Source organism: Colobus angolensis, unplaced genomic scaffold, assembly GCF_000951035.1.
Source record: "Colobus angolensis palliatus isolate OR3802 unplaced genomic scaffold, Cang.pa_1.0 Scaffold82, whole genome shotgun sequence".
Lineage (NCBI taxonomy): Eukaryota > Metazoa > Chordata > Mammalia > Primates > Cercopithecidae > Colobus > Colobus angolensis.
The window spans coordinates 5728329-5749027 of NW_012122043.1; the positions used below are offsets into that span (position 1 = coordinate 5728329).

Consider the following 20699-nt stretch of genomic DNA (forward strand, 5'->3'; position numbering starts at 1 on the left):
ATATACCCAAAGGATTATAAATCATTCTATAAAGACACATGCACACGTATGTTTATTGCAGCACTATTCACAATAGCAAAGACTTGGAATGAACCCAAAGGCCCATCAATGATAGATTGGATAAAGAAAATGTGGCACATATACACCATGGAATACTATGCAGCCATGAAGTGAATGAGTTCATGTGCTTTGCAGGGACATGGATGAAGCTGAAAACTATCATCCTCAGCAAACTAACACAGGAACAGAAAACCAAACACTGCATGTTCTCACTCATAAGTGGGAGTTGAACAATGAGAACACATGGGCACAGAGGGGGGAACATCACACACCGGGGCCTGTTGGGGAGGGAGAGCATTAGGACAAATACGTAATGCACTCAAGGCTTTAAACCTAGATGATGAGTTGATGGGTGCAACAAACCGCCATGTCACATGTATACCTACGTAACAAGCCTGCACATTCTGCACATGTATCCCAGAACTTAATATTTAAAAAAAAAAAAAAATCATGATCCCGCTGTTACTCCAATCTGCATCAGCTCTCCAGAGTGGATCGGTAGAGGTTATGTGACCCATCTCTGGCTCAGACAGCCATACTCATGCTCCTCATGTTCCAAGGATGGTTCTGACCAGCACGCAGACTCGTGAACTTCTGCGTGGGAGGAGCAGCTCCAAGGGTCTGGCAGACCGTGTCTGGGAACCCTGGTGCCAGGTCACAGTGGGAGAGAAAAGGGACAGCCTGTGCAGTCAAGTAGGACTAGCTACCTGAGTCAGAAGTTACGAGCAAGGGAGAAAGGGTAATGGTAAACATAAAATCACAGCACCCAAATCTGGCATAAACTCACAGTGTAGGCAATGGTAACAAAAGCCAACATTTTGGCCAGGCATAGTTGCTCACACCTGTAATCCCAGCACTTTGGAAGGCCAAGGCAGGCGGATCACCTGAGATCAGGAGTTCGAGACCAGCCTGGCCTACATGGTGAAACCCCATCTCTACTAAAAATACATACCTGTAATCCCAGCACTTTGGGAGGCCAAGACGGGTGGATCACCTGAGGTCAGGGGTTCAAGACCAGCTTAACCAACATGGTGAAACCCCGTCTCTACAAAAATACAAAAATTAGCCAGGCGTGGTGGCAGGTGCCTGTAATCCCAGCTACTCAGGAGGCTGAGACAGGAGAATCGCTTGAACCCAGGAGGCAGAGGTTACAGTGAGCCAATAAAGTGCCACCGCACTCCAGCCTGAGTGATAGAGTAAGACTTTGTCTCAAAATATATATATATAAATTAAAAAGTAAATAAATAAATAAAAGCCAACCATGTGTTCAAAGCGCTGGGCATGACTGCGGCTGGCCGGCTGAAGGCAGTCGTTCCTTTCACATGCTCAGCTCCTACACTGTGAGCCACAGTGGATCTTCCATCTGCCTCCATTTGTCTTCATCCCTTTCTTTAACCACGTTCCACTGATGTTCACTGAATGAACAAAAGAACAGAGACCCCTTACTGCTCATTTGGGGCACAACCCAATTCGCTGGCAGTAGATGCTGAGTTGGGCCCCTCAGATACCCCTTTCGGGACCTAGGCACTCAAGCACCTGACTCCCCACATGCCAGTGCTGACACTCACAGCTAAATCCCACCCCCGGAATTGCTACAGTCTAAGGGAGCCACTGCAAGCAAGGTTACACCCCTTGTGGGGCAGTCTGCATCCAAGGAGAGTCACGTGATAGTACCAAAACGCAGCCCCCTCCTTGCCTGGACAACTCCGAGGGTTCTCCCAGCTTTTGCTGTTCCCTTTGGGATCAGCTGACAGCTCTCTTGCAATTGCATCACAACTTAGTTTCTCCCTCTGCCCAGGGCTGCTTCCCTCCCTCTCTTCTTTCTGGCTGGTGTTCCCAGTAGACCACCTACATCCATCTCCATCTGAGTGCTTCCAGGGAACCCGATCTGAGCCCTATTTTTCTGTCTATACCCCAGAAGTTCTAGCTTGTTCTGGAAAAAAATAAAAGCCCCCTGAATACAGTTAATTTTAAAAATCATATTCTTACTCTACAAGATAATTTTGAAGAAGTGCCTAAGAATAAAGAGAATTGGAAGCATTCCAATTTTATTCTAAGAATCTCTTCCTCTAAATATGCACGAGGGAGTTTTATACTTGCAAATTAAAAATTCGCTGTTAGTGAAGCTTGTTCCGTATAAATCTGAAATTACCAGCTACACAAGCTGGTCTTTGTTGGGTGAAAGTATTTTATTAACTAGCTATTAAAGAGTCACTTAACGATGAATAGTTTCGAACAAAAAGCAAAGTTTGAGAACATCAGCATTTATGAAATGCTTGCAAATGAGGGGGAAATGCCTTCAGAATCAGAAATGAAATTTTTCATGAAAAATGCAGGTCTGCATAGTGACAGTGTGATTATTAAAAGAAGAAAGGGTCATCTCTAATAAAAATTGATATATTTAAGTTATGCTGCTACACTTCTTAGAGATCACATTACCTTTTCCAGAGACTTTTTAAAAGTCTTACTCTGGTGTCAACCCTAGAGAACCTCAAACCATTCCTGAGACCAGTTATTCAAATCCTTTTGTGAGAATTGACATTTTGACCTAGAGCAAAAGGCACTATCATTCCTCGTGGTTAGAGGGCAAGGGAGAAGGCAGAGGAAAGTAGTTCTGTCTGACGTGTCTGGACGCTGGCTTATCCCAGCCCTCACAGGGCCCAGCTGCGTGATTGTTCTTTCAGTATTTTGACAAGACCACATATCAGTTGCCAGTTCTATATGCATAATCAGAAAACTTGGAAAAGACTTTATATTTAAAAATGGATAGGATTATCTGAATATTTCAACTAACCTCTTTAAACGGAAAATAAGTTATTTGCTAAGTATCAGACAGGTAGAGAGCTAAAAGCTTTGCAAGTCCATGAGATAGTTACAAATTAACATAAATATGAAAAAATCTATTATAAGTGCAAAAAAGTCATGAGAACTGCTGAACGTTTTGGTTGAATTTCACAATGAATCAGTGTTTCTGCGTGAATTTCCGATTTAATGCAGGGCTAGTGGAGTGAGAAAGAGCAGGGTTGTCATGGTGGATCTCTGTAATTGTACAGAAGACCATTTTAGAATAAAATATCTTGTTATTAGTAATCTTGCATGCATTTGATCTTTTCATCAAGAAACTTGGTGAAACAGTTTAATGTTTAAAAGATGAATGTTTTCATTTCCTTATTTGGATCCATCTGGAGCCCCTCCATACTGAGATGCTGAAAGACAGAAGAAAACAGAACAGTCTGGGATGTTCGTCTTCAGCTCAGGGCTAGTGGAAGAGAAAACACAAAAGCACAGTAGTCCTGCCCAGTGGCTCGCACCTGTAATCCCAGCACTTTGGGGGGCTTGGTCAGGAGGATCACTTGAGGCCAGGAGTTGGCACCCAGCCCGGGCAACACAGTGAGACCCCATCTGTACTGAAAACAAAAAAAAGAAGCGCAATAAATACATTCAAATATCAGGTTCTGAAAATTAGTCTCTCATTCACAGGCAAGAAAATGAATCTCTAGGTAAACTTCACACCTTACACAAGTATTAATTCAAAATGGGTCATGGACTTAAACATAAAACTACAAAGCTTTGAGATTAAAAACATAGGAAAAACATCCTCAGAATCCAGAGCTAGGCAAGGAGGTCTTAGACTGGACACCAAAAGCAGGATCCATAAAAGGAAAAATTTATAAATTGGGCCACATCAAAATCAGAAACTGTTGCTGTGTGAAAGACCCAGTGAAGAGGATGGAAAAAAAGCTCTAGATGGGAGAAAATATTTGCAAACTATCTATCTGACAAAGGATTAGCACCTAGAATATATACAGAACTCTCAAAAAAAAGTCTTTCTTTTGAGTCCTCAGTTTTAAATCCAAAATTGTTGTGGACTGCAGTTAAGGAATGCTCTGTGGAAAGCGCTTTAACAGAAGACAATGCTAGTGCCAGGAGGAGGACATTTTCTGCAAACTGATAGCAGTCCTGCAGAAGTGCCTTCAATGCCAAAGTAATCGCCTTTGTCTCACAGTTGTGTGGACCTCACATTGGCTTTAGAAACAAAAGTAACAGTAACAGAGCACTATGCAATCATCCTTACAACTGTTTCCTCTGTTATTTTTCAAGCCACATGTTAGACCATTTGGAACGATTTAAAGTGGTATTGACCTGTCACATGATCACATGAACATTAATGAGTCTTCTCTAAATTCACTCCAGCCTCAAAATGATTTAACTTAGTGCTAAATTCTTCTGGAAAGACCCTTGGACCTTTATAGAGCACAATTCACAATGAAAGCATTTGTTTATCTGCAGTGCCAGCAGACCTAACTCTGACCACAGCTCCTCCTCTCCAATCCCTTGGCCCGAAGAGGTGCTCCAAATTGAACGATTAAGCCAACCACATTCTTAGGTTATTTTTGAACATTTCAAACCAAATTTTGCATGACTTTACAAAAATGGACAAGTGAATATCATGTGTTTCCAAAGGAAATTATCAGGAATGAGGGCGCCATCATGGAAGTGGATGTCTGGAGGATCTTCTGTGTCCACTGATATACCATAACGGAAGAAGATGGAAAGAAGTGAGAGGTTGGCTTATGGGCAATAGAGATAATAGAGTCCTTAGCCTTGGGAACAGGGGCCCCATGGTTAAACATCCTACAATTTTATGTAAACTTTCATGGGAAGGAACATTCTCCTGGGGAAAAGGTGTGTGGGCTTTCTTCATGTTTTCAAGAGGTCCCTTTTATAAAATGCTCAAAGATCACTGCTTAGAGAAAGGATATATTTGGTTACACAGGCAAAGGGCCAATGGAGGCACTGCATACTCAAAGGAGGGTGATGATCTTAGACACCAGAGTGGCAGGGGAGGCTTCATGGGGGATATGGAATGGCAGGAGACTCTTTCAGGAGCCTATGCTCATAGCCCAAGTCTGCGCACATCTCCCCATCTCCACGGCAACCACCTGACCAAGAGGCATCATTGCCTCTCAGGCTGCAACTGCACCAGCCTCCTAGCCAATGCCCCCACCTCCTCTCCTGCCATTCTACAGCCTGTTCCCCTGCAGCAGCTAGAGTGACCCAAAACTCTGATCAGCCTCTCTCACAGCGCTTGGAACTCAAGAGCTATGCAGCACTTATTTTTGAAGAGATGCTTAAATGCTCAGATGAAGATCTGCCCTGGAGTGAAAGTACTGGATGTAAAAAGATGAAAGTACTGGATATAAAAAGATCGTGAAGGATACAAGAGATACCACAAAGGATGACTGGCATGACTGATGGGGTGTGGAAGAAACAGGAGGAGACCAAGGAGTTGAAGTGAACTCCAGGTGTCTTGATTGGAACAGAGGGAAGATTGAGGACAGACGGACCAGGGCTGGCTCTAGAGCTGTTGAGTCAAACCATTGTCTATGGTTCAACAGCTGGAAGTTCAGGACAAACTCAGGAGAGATAAAGACCGGTGGTGTGGATCAGGACATATCCCTGCTCAGGAAAACTCTAGTTGAAGGTGGGGCATGGATGAGGTGTAGGAAAATCCGTGTGAATGGAGGCTGGAGAATCTGGATTACAGCCACATATTGAGGCAGGAGGAAGAGGTAAAACCAACTGGGGGCTGGGAACAGCATGGAAGCCAGGAAGAAATCCAGCACCATGAACTTCCTATATAGTCTTCCAACTGGGAATTTCTGGAAGGATAAAAGGAAGGTTTTCCTTCTGCCTCCTGAGTCCCTCTGCCATAAGAAGTGAGAACTGGCTGGGCACAGTGGCTCATGCCTATAATCCAGCACTTTGGGAGGCCATAACAGAAGGATCACTTGAATCCAGAAGTCTGAGACCAGCCTGGGCAACATAGGGAGACCCCCATCCCTACAAACAATTTTTAATAAAATTAGACAGGCATGATGGCGTGTGTCTGTGGTCCCAGCTTCTCAGGCAGCTGAGGCAGGAGGATCTCCTGAGCCTGGGAGGTCAAGGTTGCAGTGAGCTATGATTGCACCACTGCACTCTAGCCTAGGAAATAGAAGGAGACTCTGTCTCAGAAAAAGAAAAAAAAATTAGGCTCTACCAGCGAAATTTGATGGAGTGATGTCTCACAGGAAGTTATCCACTCCCAGACATAGGTCCCTCGGCTTCCTGCCTCGGAAGTGCACAGGAAGCATCGTGGGAAGGCAAAGAGCTTCCCTAAGGATGACCCTTCCAAGCGGGTCCACCTTGCAGCCTTCCTGGGATACAAGGCTGGCATGACCCACATCGTGCAAGAAGTCAACAGGCTAGGATCCAACGTGAACAAGAAGGAGGTGGTAGAGGCTGTGACCATTGTGGAGATACTGCCATGGTGACTGTGGGCATTGTGGGCTACGTGGAAACCCCTCAAGCCTCAAGGCCTCCGGACCTCCAAGACCATCTTCGCTAAGCACATCAGCAATGAGTGCAAAAAGCACTTCTCTAAGAACTGGCATAAATCTAAGAAGAAGGCCTTTACCAGTTACTGCAAGAAATGGCAGAATAAGGATGGCAAGAAGCAGCTGGAGCAAGACTTCAGCAGCATGAAGAAGTACTGCCAAGTCATCCACATCACTGCCCACACCCACATGCACCTGCTTCCTCTGCACCAGAAGAAGGCCCCACTGATGGAGATCCAGGTGAACCGTGGCCAAGAAGCTGGACTGGGGCCGGGAGAGGCTAGAGGAGCAGGTGCCTGTGAACCAAGTGTTTGGGCAGGACGAGATGATTGACGTCTTCAAGGTGACCAAGGGCAAAGACTGCAAAGGGGTCACAAGTCATTGGCACCCCAAGAAGCCACACTGCAAGACCCACTGAGGCTTGTGCAAGGTGGCCTGGATTGGGGCATGGGATCCTGCCTGTGTGGACCTTCTCTGTGGCACGTGCTGGGCAGAAAGGCTACCATCACCACACTACAAGAAGATCGATATGTATGATCGGCCAGGGCTACCTTAACAAGGACGACAAACTGATCAAGAACAGTGCCTCCGCTGACCATGACCTGACTGACAAGAGCATCAACTCTCTGGGTGACTTTGTCCCATAAGGTGAAGTGACCAGTGACTTTGTCATGCTGAAGGAATGTGTGGTGGGAACCAAGAAGTGAGTGCTCACCCTCCACAAGTCTTTGCTGGCTCAGACCAAATGGTGGGCTCTGAAGAAGACTGACCTTAAATTTATTGACACCACTGCCAGGTTTGGCCATGGCTGCTCCCAGACCCATGCAAGAGAAGAAAGTATTCATGGAAAGTATTCATGAAACCACTCAAGAAAGACCAAATTGCAATAGAAGATGGAGCTTAATGCCAGGAACAGATTTTGCAGCTGGTGGGATCTCAATAAAAGTTACTTTCCACTGCAAAAAAATGAGGAGTGAAAACTAAGGCTGTGACGGAGGCAGTCAGGAGGTTCTTTAGAGAGAGAGGATCACAGGGAGTAAATGATGTAGCAGAGGTGAGAAGAAAGCTTGAGAAGAAAGTGTGGTCAGGGCACTCCAGAGAAACAAAACCAATAGGAGAGCAACATATAAAAAAATACATGTGGCCTCTGTGTGTGTGTGTGTGTGTATCTCCTCCGTGTCCTTTTATATTTATAGAGAGATGCCGTGAAGTAGCATGACAGTGGAGACATTTTCATCAACCCCAAGGAGACCCTGTACCCATTAAGCAGTCCCTCCCCTTCCCCCCCGCTGCCCCACCCCTACCCCCTGGCCACCATTGATCTGCTTTCTGCCCGAGTTTGTCTGTTTTCATATAAAGGAGATTATACACTGTGAGGCCTTTTGGATCTGGCTTCACACTCTCAGCCTAGGTCTTCATGCTTCCTCCGCTCTGTAGCCTGTCTGTCTTCATGTCTGTGTTCGCTCCTTTCTGTGGGTCAGTTCAACGTTTCAAATGTGTGGAAATACCACATTGTGTTTACCCATTTATCCATGGATTGAGCCTATACTTTTCCTATTCTTGTTTCATTCAGCAAATGTCGCACACAGGCCAAGCGGCCAGGCCACAGGGCTGACGGGGTCGTTCCTGCCTGCTGTGTCTGGTGGGAAAAGCAGGCTGTTCTGAGGAAATGACAATCCTGCTACAAGGGCAGGAAGGCCATCGGAGAGGATTTCAGGAGGACGGGAGGTCTGTTCAGAGTCTGAATTCATCAGAAAGCATAGGAGAAGTGTGGCCTTCCAGGCGGATGGAACAGCAGGGGAAAGAGTAGGGTAGGTGCAGGGGGGTGGCCTTGTCAGCATCTCTGCGGTGATGGTGGAGGCAGGAGGTGGCAAGGACAAAGGCCGCAGAGGGGGGCGGGGGCACTCCTGGGGGACCACACCTGTGGGGGTGGTGTGTGGTCTGCTGAGGGGCTTGGACTGTATCCTGTGGGGGACAGCACCTCCCAGGAGCTCCAAGACAGATACCTCTGTGGGGCTTTCAAGGAAGGAAGTCATGAGGCCAGCTCTGCTGCAGACGCCTTCCAGCAGGAGAGAAGAGAGTGACCCTGCGTTAGCCAACCTTGGAGCGAGGGGCCAGGGCAGTGGGACTGGAGGCGGAAGCAGGGAGACCCCAGGAAAGCCTCTGCAGCAGAACAGTGGGGTTTGGTGATTGCTTGGCCATGGGGAGAGAGAGGAGAAATACCTCTGGATCTGATGCATGGATACTACACAACCACGAGGGCCTGTGGGGGCACCGTGTTCAGGCCACTGCATCCCAGAGCCCAACCCTGGAGCCCAGAAACGGAAGGGTCCATCAGGTGCCAGAGTCAGGGTGTGCTCGGGAAGCAGCCCAGGGGAGGCACGCCCACGTCACCCAACTGCTGCCCTTCCTCCCACTGCATAGAGAGTACTGAGCCTGCTTCAGGAACCCGAGGACAGAATAGAGCCAGCGTTGTTCCTTTCGCCTTCTCTAAGGGTAGCAATAGCCATGATGGTGGTCATCGGAAACCTGACTGTTGAGGCAGTTCAACATTATTGCAGAGAAACATCACGTGAGGGTTTGCAGGGCCTAGCTCTCACTGTTAGGCACGGGTGAACCCTGGCGGCAGAGGGGCAGAGGGGGTGTTGTGCTGGGGCTCAGAGCAGAGCTGTGGCCTGGGCTGATGGCAGGTAGCACTGCAATCTCCAGTCTTGGTGCACAGAGTTGGCAGCAGGCACCAGGGATGGTGGCCTGGCTCTCTCTGCTGCGGGGGGCCCAGGGTACGGAAGCTAGCTAGATCCTGGCTCCAGGAAGGAAGCAGGGCCCCAGAGTCAGGCTGTGGCTCGAGATGGCTTCCAGGCTGAAGGACGAGGCAGGTAGTGAGAGGAAGGAACAGCCCAGGTGCTGGAACTGGCAAGCAGCACAGCTCAGCAAAGGATGGGGAGTAGCTCCAAGGGCTGGTTACAGGAACACGAAGGAGGGAGGCAGATGAACTCAGGCTGGGAAATCATCCTTCAGAGCGAGGAAGGAGGGAGAGCATGAGAAGACAGGACCAGGCTGGGTGTGGTGGCTCAGGCCTATAATCCCAACACCGTGGGAGGCTGAGGGGGGCAGATTGCCTGAGCTTAGGAGTTCAAGACCAGCCTGGGCAACATGGCAAAACCCCACCGCTACAAAAAAATTTAAAAATTAGCCAGGTGTGGTGGTGCACATCTGCAGTCCCAGCTACTGGGGAGGCTGAGGCAGGAGGATCGCTTAAGCCCTGTCTCCAAAAAAAAGCAAAGAAAAGAAAAATAAGTTTTTTAATCAAAAAAGAAGACAGGATCAAACTCGGGGCATGGGGTACCCCGGGGAGGCCACTGAGAAGGGAAAGCTGGTATCAGCAGGGGACACTTCGGTGAGCCTGGACCACCCACGCCTGCTCAGTGGACACAGCACTCTATACTCAGATGGGCCAGAGGGGCACTGCCCCGAGGGACCAGGACTGGGCCATACTCAGACGGGCCAGAGGGGCACTGCCTCTGGGGACCAGGACTGGGCCATACTCAGGCCAGAGGGGCACTGCCCCGGGGCACTGCCTCTGGGGACCAGGACTGGGCCATACTCAGGCCAGAGGGGCACTGCCCCGGGGGACCAGGACTGGGCCATACTCAGGCCAGAGGGGCACTGCCCCAGGGGACCAGGACTGGGCCATACTCAGACGGGCCAGAGGGGCACTGCCCCTGGGGACCAGGACTGGGCCATACTCAGACGGGCCAGAGGGGCACTGCCCCTGGGGACCAGGACTGGGCCTGCACAGCATGAACCCTGGTCACGGTCATCACAGCGTCTGCGCCTTTTGCTGCCCGGTCTTGCCTGTGATTAATGAAAATATTCTGCTTTGAACAGGAAGAAGATGAAAAATGGAAAATGTCACCAAGTCTTTTTCTTCCTGCGATGAAGGAAGGATGTAACGCATACAAAGGTAAGTTTAGGAGAACATGCGTGGTCACCGAGACAGCAGCATGTGCTGGGAACCCCGTCAGGGGAGGCTGCTGCATGCTACTCACAACCGAGACTTTCTGCCTGTCTCTATTTTAAATTTCCTGGCCAGGCGAAGTGGCTCACACCTGTAATCCCAGCACTTTGGGAGGCCGAGGCGGGCAGATCACTTGAGGTCAGGAGTTCAAGACCAGCCTGGCCAACATGGTGAAACCCCGTCTCTTCAAAAATACAAAAATTAGCTGGGCATAACAGCAGGCGTCTGTAATCCCAGCTACTCGGGAGGCTGAACCAGGAGAATCGCTTGAACCCAGGAGGCGAAGCTTGCAGTGAGCCAATATCGCACCATTGTACTCCAGCCTGGGCAACAGAGTGAGACTCTGTCTCAAAAAAAAAAAAAAAAAAATCCTTTTGGTGGCCTGAAGCATACAATTAGTTAAAAGGCAAGACACATTTAGGATGAGAAGATAGTCAAGACCCCCATCCTGTTTTTGAACCCTTAAGACTTCAGCTGAATGTTTTCATGCTAGTGGCAGGGAAGAAAGATATTTTTAGGTTACTTAAATTAAGAAAATTGATACTGTATATGCAGTAAAATGTCTTAATCCTATTAGACTATGACATGTGCCTGAATTCTGACACGACTTTTTTGTCAGTTGTTCAGCCTGATGAGTATAGCTGTCATTTGGCTGGATATGCAAATGTAGGAACTGGTCTTTCAGATATTTGCATTTTAATTTGCTAGAACTATTACCCAGCTCCTGTGGTTCTACTGTGCCCTCAGGATAAATCCAAACACAGTGACCTGCCAAGATGACCTCGGTCATTAGTGCTAGTGTGGAAGTTTCTGAAAGATGCAATCCGGATGTGAAGTGGAATCTTTCCAAATGGCAGTCATTCGTGGTCTCCTTCCCAACCTTGGTCTTCTCTGGATACTATTAACTTAATAGTCGTATTTTTAAATTGACTCCGGGCTTTCACCTTAATAATTGCACCTCATCCTAAGCAACAATATGAATGTGGCCATAGGTTTGATATGCTAGTGACATAAGATAAAAATGCCTGCATGCCACTGAAAATTCTCTTACATACCATGCAAGGGCACCCCACCGCATGAGATGCTGAACTGAAGTGCAACCCTGGCGGGCACGATGACGCTGGCAGGATTTGGCAACTGAATCCATTTTCATTAGGAAGAAAGGAGGTCCAAAGGGAAAACTAACATTTATTAAGTACCTAAGACATGCAAGGCTTGGAGTTTTTCCGTGCCCATCTCATTTAACCTTCACAACAACTGGGAGAGGTAAATGTGGCTCTCCTCGTGTGGGCAGGAACTGGTAGAAGCCCTGCTGTCATCCAAGCTTAAGAATCCATCACCTACTTAACGGTGCAGAGCAGTCACTATCAAAAACACCTTTTCACTTGCCTATTCCTTTAGCAAACAGTCAGCATCTCCAGAGTGTCAGGTGCAGTGCTAGCCCGGAGATATAAAGGTAACACCTGCCAACAACAAGCTTATATGTTGGGGGTGATAGTGGTGGGATCGGGTGGGGAGAGTGGCATAAACTGGGTAGTTTCTGTAAGTTAGGATGACAGTAACAACATTCAGTGGGACCTGCTGGGAGTTTCCATCACCCACACGGTGGGGCCATGGGCCTGGCGAGGGTGCCACTGGCATCAGGTGTGTGTCTACAGCAAGAATGCCATCTAAGACTCTGCTTTGCACATGATTATTTGGTCTTTACCGCCACCCTCACTGGCTTGTTACTGCATGTATCTATAACTCCCATGCCTTCAAACACTCCGGGTAACATACTAATTCGTTTTCTTCTGAAGCGCACCTTTGTGGAGCCCTCCCTCTCAGCTGCGATCCTTGAGCCTTACTTGGCCTTTGCTGACTTCTTGCCTCTCCCTCATTTTGGTGGAGCTTATTCTCTAGGATGTCCCAAGAAGGGACTCGCAGAGGGGAGTTCTGGCTGCCATGGGCGTCTGAAAGCTGCCCTGCACTCACACTCAGACAGCAGGTGCCCCGGGATGTGGAAAGCAGGGCTCCCTTCTCTTCTGACACAGCTAAGACAAGGGCACAGGAAGAAAGGAGCCGAAGCGCAGAAGCCTGCTGTCCCATGGCAGGAAGTCAGGGGCTCGTGTCTGAGATTGATAAATCAAGAAGTAGCATGTGAGCATGTTATATAAACACTAGGAAAAGAACACAGAAACTACCCGAAATAGCTTCCATGAAACCAGATCACTACACACGCCCCTGTGGCCACTGGCTTCCTCCAGCAGGCCAGGCGTGCTCCACCTCTGGCCCTTATGCTTTCTGTTCCTCTGGCTCAGAATGCTCGTCCCTTTGGGCCTCGGTGCCAGTGAGACCTTCCTTAAGGGCCCTTGTGGAGCCCTTCTGCCCAGAAAGTGCTGTGGTCACCTCTAGTATCAGCATCTGCAGCTTGTGAACCCGACCCGCTCTTTTTTTTTTTTTCTTTTTGAGACGGAGTCTTGCTCTGTTGCCCACGCTGGAGTCTCAGCTCACTGCAACCTCTGCCTCCTGGAGTCAAGCAATTCTCCTGCCTCAGCCTCTGCAGTCCCCCTCTGCCCGTGCCCACCCTTTGCCCACTTGGGTGTGAGTGTGTGTTCACGGACGTTTCTCATGGTGCCATGCCAAGTCCTCGAGGGCAGGGCCTTCCATTATCCACCTGCTCTGAGAGCAGTGCCTGGCCCATAATCGGGCTCGATAAAGTCAAAATGTAATAACTGAATTTGTCCTGTGGATTTTTAGTGAATAAATGAATATAGGAAAGAATGCCATTGGATAATGTAATTGGCAGGTAGACAGAGTGGGACAGATTTTTCATTATAATCTGTTTAATACTCTGACTTTGTTTAAAACAATGTGTATCATTTTGATACAAGCAAAAATTCATTTGGGAGAAATCTAACGTCCCTATGGGAAGCCAACTCTTGCAACCTGCTGACCGGCCCAAAAGCTCTGAAAACTGTCTATGCCTTTTGTGTAATATCTGTTTCCATTAAGACTGAAAAAGCAAGCAGCGTCCCTCCTGGAAGCAAACCCGTGGTGTCATTTTCCTGGTCGGATGGTGTGGCATTGGACTTGTTATCTGCCAGGTCTTTAGTAACTTCAAGGAATTAAATGTCTTCCTCTTGGAATTCTTTTCTTAAAAAATCAAAGGTTTTCCTCTTCAAATAAAACATTAGCATTTTAATCACTAAGATTAGCCCCCCGCCCCGGTGCCCCTCTTTCATTGCCCCCCCACGTGTGAAACTGGCTTGGCCTCGCTTTTCACATTCTTAGGATAAAAGCTCTTTCTCCACTCTAGGAGAGAGTGGGGCAGTTGTTGCCCTTTGAGGGCCATGAATAGCTTCCTGCATTTATAAATGTCCATGAAATTCTTGAAGGGATTGAAAAGTGCCCTGCGCAAAAGTGTCATGAGAAAAGCAAAGTTTCAGTAGAAAACTCCATCCATTTAAACGATCTAGAGGGGAAATGGGCAAAACGGCTGTGCGGCGTTTTATTTTAAATATAGTTGCGACTCCAGAATGAGAATGCGTTCCACCGTACAACTGTTTCTACATAAGTAATTGTGTCATGGTTTCCCTTCTGTGAGAGATTCTGCCTTCCTTTTATCATTAAATACGTTATTTCCTGATTTCAGTGAATCTAGTGAAAAAGAGAAGTAGCTTCCCGTAACTAACAAAGCTGTTCTGTTTAAAATGCCCTGATGTAACAGGTAGGTGCTGCTATTGCAGAAGATTTAGAAATCCTACAAGGGGGATTGTTATTAGTAAACAGCATGCTATGACACATTTAAACCTTTTCTAGAATTTTCGAGGAAGAATGCTTATAATTTTAGACACATAAAAGGAAGCATTGATTCCTTTTCCTACATTTTATCACTACGTGTTATTCCTACATTGTGAAGTTTTTCACAGTTTAAGCTTATGTACATTTCAGAAAATTTACTAGAAAAGAGCAATTGGCTTCAAATGCAGGAGTCGTAAACCCTCCGGACCTTTGGAGTACACGCATCATACAAGCTAACCACAAAATCTACGGGAGTGCAGGGCGAAGAATGAACTTCCACATATTAGTGACATGAAGTATCTCTTCCACCAATGGGATGCTTTAAACAATGTATGCAATACTTGTTTTCTACACCCTGGCTCTCGGGCTGGCTCTCACTGGGAAGGATTATGTGTAACGAGAGAAGTTCAGCCCAGGCCCCGTCCTGTAGACCCACTCCAGCCCATCAACCTTTTTCGCCTCTTCTCCCCTCCTGTTGTCACACCTGTTTTGGGCTGGCCACCTGCCCCATGTGAATGATGACACCCCTTGAACTTCGGCCTCACCTCTGCAGTCACCTTCAGAGTCCCATCTGAGCCCCCTTCCCACCCCCAGCTCTGTGCCCGCAATCCCTGGGCCAGCTCTTATGAGACTGCCCTGTCAGGAAGGACACGTAAGTGCATTGGTACCATGAAAAATTTGCCACCTTTGTGATTTATTTTTTGTCTGCTTGTAAGCCCACATTAAAAGAAATCTGCATCGCCGGGCGCGGTGGCTCAAGCCTGTAATCCCAGCACTTTGGGAGGCCGAGACGGGCGGATCACGAGGTCAGGAGATCAAGACCATCCTGGCTAACACGGTGAAACCCCGTCTCTACTAAAAATACAAAAAACTAGCCGGACGACGTGGCGGGCGCCTGTAGTCCCAGCTACTCGGGAGGCTGAGGCAGGAGAATGGCCTAAACCCAGGAGGCAGAGCTTGCAGTGAGCTGAAATCCGGCCACTGCACTCCAGTCTGGGCGGCAGAGCGAGACTCCGTCTCAAAAAAAAAAAAAAAAAAAAGAAATCTGCATCATTTTCAAAAACCTGCCCAACTGACCTTGCATCACCACAGGCTGGTCCTCCATATCTCTGTGGCAGAGACGGTGCTCAGCCAGCAATACACACAGCCCTGCCCTTCAGTTTGCTAGTAGGAGGTAGGCTGGTCAAGAGCTCTTGCTGGGTCCTGCTGGACCCTCCACCACCACCTCAGATACCTGCTGAGCCATCCGTGCTGTAGTCTGTCCAGAAGTCAGGTGGACCTGCCTCTGCTATGTGTGGCAAACAACCCCTTCTGCCCAGAAAGTGCTGTGGTCACCTCTCGTATCAGCATCTGCAGCTTGTGAACCCGACCCGCTCTTTTTTTTTTTTTTCTTTTTGAGATGGAGTCTTGCTCTGTTGCCCACGCTGGAGTCTCAGCTCACTGCAACCTCTGCCTCCTGGATTCAAGCAATTCTCCTGCCTCAGCCTCCTGAGTAGCTGGGATTTCAGGCACGTGCCACCACACCTGGCTAATTTTTGTATTTTTAGTTGAGACGGGGTTTCACCATGTTGGTCAGGCTGATCTCGAACTCCTGACCTCGTGATCTGCCCACCTCGGCCTCCCAAAGTGCTGGGATTAAAGGCATGAGCCACTGCGCCCAGCCTGACCCACTCTTTTTGAAAACTGGAGCTGCATTTCCGTGTCCTGTCTTCCTGCAGGTGTCCTGTCCTGAGGGTCCTGACTCTGACCACTAAAGGCACAGGCACTGGCCCCAGGGCCCCAGTTGCTCTTTGCTGGCACGCATCTGCTTTGGGGCATAGCTGTTTCTGGTGTAGCTGCTGTCCTGTGTGATCCTCTCCCTCCAGGAAGTAGAGAGTGTCAATGAGGTAGGCTAAGACCCTGTGAGATGCTCTGCTTCCTGGGGGATGGCAGCAACTATTTGGGGCTACACTGGAACTGTATATATTTATTTATATATAAATATTTATTAAAAATAAATTATTCATATAACTTTATTTTAGTCCATTTACCATCACCATATCGGCGTGAGGAAGGGGTTATTTTCATTTCTCAGAAAGGGGAATGGGTTCTGCAAAGGCTGTCCCCTGCTAAGGTCACCAACTGGTAGGTGGTAGGGCAGGGGTTCCACCTGGCCGCAAACAGTGGCCCTTGCACCAAGCTGTGCTGCCCCGGGCAGGTGGCAGGTGGCCAAAAACCTCGGGACAATCGTCTTGCCTATTTGCCAGTTTTGAGTTTGCATCAGAATCTCCCCAGTCTCTCTCCACCTCTCCTGAGGGTCTAGGCTTTCCTGGGTCTCACAGCATCTCATCCCTGCCCCTTTCCTTGTTCATCCCTTTTGCCAGTTCCTGGTCCTCTGTGGTTTGTTCAGAGACTCAACCTCTCCTTCCCATTCGTTTACCCACATGATTCTCTGGGGAAGCTTCTCTATGCTAGGTCTTCACATTTGATGGCTCTGGGTCTCTAGCAGCCAGATTTGTTCTTCTGTCTGTGACTATAACTTTCCTCCCAATGTAGAGTTAGAGCGCCACCCTCTCCCTTCTCGGTCAGTGGGTCATGCCATGCTTGTCAGGGAGGCCATGCTGAGAAGCCTCCTTCATTCATTCGCCACCCCACCTGCCTTGCCTCGGAGGCCTGCAGCCTCTGCCGTCTTCACAAGGGGCAGCCCTGTCCCTCAAAGGTTGGGAGCCTCTGTCTGTGCCCCGAGTCCTCAGCTACCTTCCCAGGTTAAAGGTCATCACAGCCCTAAAGGCAGGTCCCAGTGAAGTGGCCAGACTGGTTGGCGGTTGTCAGCTTCACAAATTCCAGCAAATTTCCTTTACATTCTCGACATAGATTCCAGAAAGACGTCTCCTTCCCCAAATGACAAGTCTTGGCTTCCCACAGGAGACCTCTTCCAAGTCCCACGTCGAGGATCCAGCTGTTCCACACCTCAGCATACATTTGGAACCTCCCTTCTGAGAAAGGAGCTCTATTTCCATTTATTTTAGTGATGGGAAATTATTCTTATTTTGTCTAGGGTCATGTTTCTCTAGGTCCACCCTCCTAACCACCAGGAGGAGGCAAAAGGGAAATTTTAAATATGTGTGATTCAAAAACATCCAAAAAGTAATTCAGAAATTTAGCTGTTGAATTAGGGAGAAATACTGGGTACTTGTGTGTTTAATGTTGTCTGTTTTATAATAGGAGGCAAGGGAAAATTCCTGGAGGGTTCAACAGGCAACAAAACCTTTCGTATTTTAGTGAATCATTTGAAGAAAAAAAAGTGAGATAAAACATTATAAAAAGGGTCACCTATGATTGTATAATCCCACCATTAACATATTGTCTTTACATGATTATAATAATACAGTAGAATACAATTGTATCACACTTAAAAAATATTGAGTAAAACAAGGCCAGGCGCGGTGGCTCACGCCTGTAATCCCAGCACTTTGGGAGGCCAAGGCGGGTGGATCACGAGGTCAGGAGATCGAGACCATCCTGGCGAACACGGTGAAACCCCATCTCTACTAAAAATACAAAAAAAATTAACTGGGTGTGGTGGCGGGCACCTGTAGTCCCAGCTACTCAGGAGGCTGAGGCAGGAGAATGGGGTGAACCCAGGAGGCGGAGCTTGCAGTGAGCCGAGATCGCACCACTGCACTCCAGCCTGGGGGACAGAGCAAGACTCCGTCTCAAAAAAAAAAAAAAAAAAAAAGCAATATTTTTACATCAGCAGTTCTTTTTCTTTTTTTGGTGTATTTGCAAGCACATATATGAATGTCATCTGTCCAGCTTATTTTACTCAAACTTTTTTCCTATGCACTAGCATATAAAGTTAGGCTTATGTTTATATTGCAATAACTGTTTTCACTAACCTACATCTTTTTAAAATTTTTTCTTTTTCTTTACCCTTCTGGAGTATAGAGATCTGGATGAATAAAGATGAGTCTTGGAATTTCTCTCAGGACTTTGATCCAGAACTGATCAAAGAGGAGAAACGGAAAGAATTAGAGTCAGAGATCAGGGTACAGGTACAGCTCTGTTTATGGTGTAGTAATAGCAAATCATTTACTTCAACCATTGTGCTTCTTTACAATTTCCTATTAATGACCTGCCCCATAATTTAAGGGATTTTTAAACTTCACAAACAAAACACAAGACATGCAAAGTGACTTAAAATAGTGTTTTGTATTCTCCTAGGTTGATGAGTTGATGAGACAGGAACTAAAAAACTTAAAGCTAGCTGTGGACAGAGAAAGGGAGCATCCAGCAAAAGTAGGAAAGAAGAAGAAGGTGAGTGGGGAAGGACCCTGCAGAGGGGTGAGGTGGAGCCGATTCAGTCATGAAAAGCAGCCCCTGCCATTCTGTGGCATGTCCAGGAGGGCTGCCTGTTGCCAGGACACCTCACGGGGAAACATGCCTGCCTTTGGTAAATTTAATTGGTCCACCATTTAACCTTTGGGCCTGCGGATTCATAAATAGGATAAACCCAACCATGTGAGAGTAACATCTCCCAAGCCCTGGTCGGTTGCAGATTCATATTACTGATAGCCTCACTGATAGAATGAGAACTATCAAAAGAGCCAAAGCACATTCCCCAAATGGTCTCCCATCTGTTCCTGTACATAGAGCTATAAGGGAGGCCAATGGTAATGAGTAGGATTTTGTGAGTGGGGGAATCATAGGGAAAGGAATTGGATGAATTGAAGTGTAAGTTGCCACCAATCCATCTCACAGTGGTTTAGAGTAGCTAGTTAGATCGGAGTATTTTAAGTTCTTTTAGTTTGCCCCCTGCTTCTACCTTCATTCCAGAGACAGCCTTGTCATTGGGGCCAGATACCCAAAGTAGAGAGCGGAGAGTTCTCCTCCCTGTCAGTGCTGGCATGAGCACAGGCAGCCTTTGCTTGTATGGCAGCTTTCTCCACATTCCATGACTGAGCCACTTTTCCTGTGATTCACACATTTTCTCCGAGAGATTTCCACACATTCAGCTGCATTTGTGACGACTTTTGCTAGATCAGGGCCATGTGGTCTTTTCAGGATGACTGGCTCTTGATCCATTTTGTATTGATATTATGGTTTAACCCTGAAGGCAGCTGAATTGGTGTTCTGAAGATCCTTCACTGTAAGCTGAAAACACCAATTTAATAACCATCCATAGATGAAAGTACCTTCACAAGAGCTCTGGGATCCAGGTGAGAGGCTGCAGCACCCGGGTGGAGCACAGAATCATAAAAAAAAAGATGCATTGAAAAGAGTAAGAATGAAAGTTTCACTTTATCATGTCACCCCAAAGCCCACACATCCTAGTGTCAAAAGAGATTTCCTAGACCCAGAGTTCTATCTTGGAAGAAAGGGACAGAGAAGTGAACATCTGACTTCACCATGGAGCTCAGCACCAGGCCTGTGGATCCCAGTACCATGGGCCTCCCACAAACCCTGATACCAGGCCCATCCACAAAAATCAGTATTGGGCCTGTCTTTGGACCCCAGAACCGTGGGCCTCCCACAAGAAGAGAGCTTGCTTCTTGTGGCAGCTCTCTCCACTTTTGTGATAGCAAGTGTAATAGCAAGTCATTTACTGCAACCATTGTACTTCTTTATTTTTGCGGGCCCATCCACAAAAATCAGTGTTGGGCCTGTCTTTGGACCCCAGAACCAGAAAAGAATCAAAATATAGCACTACAAAACGTCATTCAGTTACAAAGCAACTTGTAACTTGAGAGAGGAACGAAAGAACCTCAAACTAGAAATAACTTAACAAAATGGCAAAAGTAAGCCCTTCCTTTCAAAAATTATTTCAGATGTATATAGATTAAACTCACCAATCATAAGATATAGAGTCACTGAACGGATGTTTAAAATTCAACTATATGCTATATACATATAATTCACTTTAGATTTAAGGACATATAGGCTGAAATGAAAAAAATGCAAATAATAAGCAAAAGAGAGAAGAAATGGCTATACTTTTATCAGACAAAATAGACTTCAAATCAGAAACTGTCACAAGAGACCAAAAAGATCATTAACTAATGATAAAAGGGTCAATTCAATAGGAAGATATAACAAGTATAAATAAATATACACCTTTAATCAAAGCACCTAAATATATGAAGCAAGTATTAACATATCTGAAGGGAGAAATAGACAGCAATACAATAATAGTAGGAGACTTCACTATCCCATTCTCAGTAATGAATATATCATCCAGACAGAAAATCAATAAGGCAACAGCAGACTTGAATAGTGCTAGGAACCAAATAGTCTTAACAGTTATTCTACCCAGCAGCACCAGAACACACATTCTTCTCAAGTATACATGGAACGTTCTCCAGGATATATCACATGCTAAGTCACAAAACAAGTCTTAATAAGTATAAGAATATTGAAAACATTCCAAGTAACTTACAACTGAGATGAAATGAAACTAGAAAACAATAACAAAAATAATA

At 46.9% G+C, this 20699-nt stretch overlaps 1 protein-coding gene and 1 pseudogene across 3 annotated transcripts in view; both read left to right on the plus strand.

The window, feature by feature from the left end:
- Nucleotides 1–20699, plus strand: part of IQCA1 (IQ motif containing with AAA domain 1) — a 166466-nt gene that overhangs the window by 86157 nt on the left and 59610 nt on the right. For all 3 annotated transcript variants that reach the window (XM_011929620.1, XM_011929621.1, XM_011929619.1), the window contains 3 exons: nt 10329–10404; nt 18169–18275; nt 18445–18537. In XM_011929620.1, the coding sequence (XP_011785010.1) occupies nt 10329–10404; nt 18169–18275; nt 18445–18537 (276 nt within the window). The remainder of the gene's footprint in view (nt 1–10328; nt 10405–18168; nt 18276–18444; nt 18538–20699) is intronic.
- On the plus strand, nt 6124–7344 carry LOC105502920 (annotated as a pseudogene).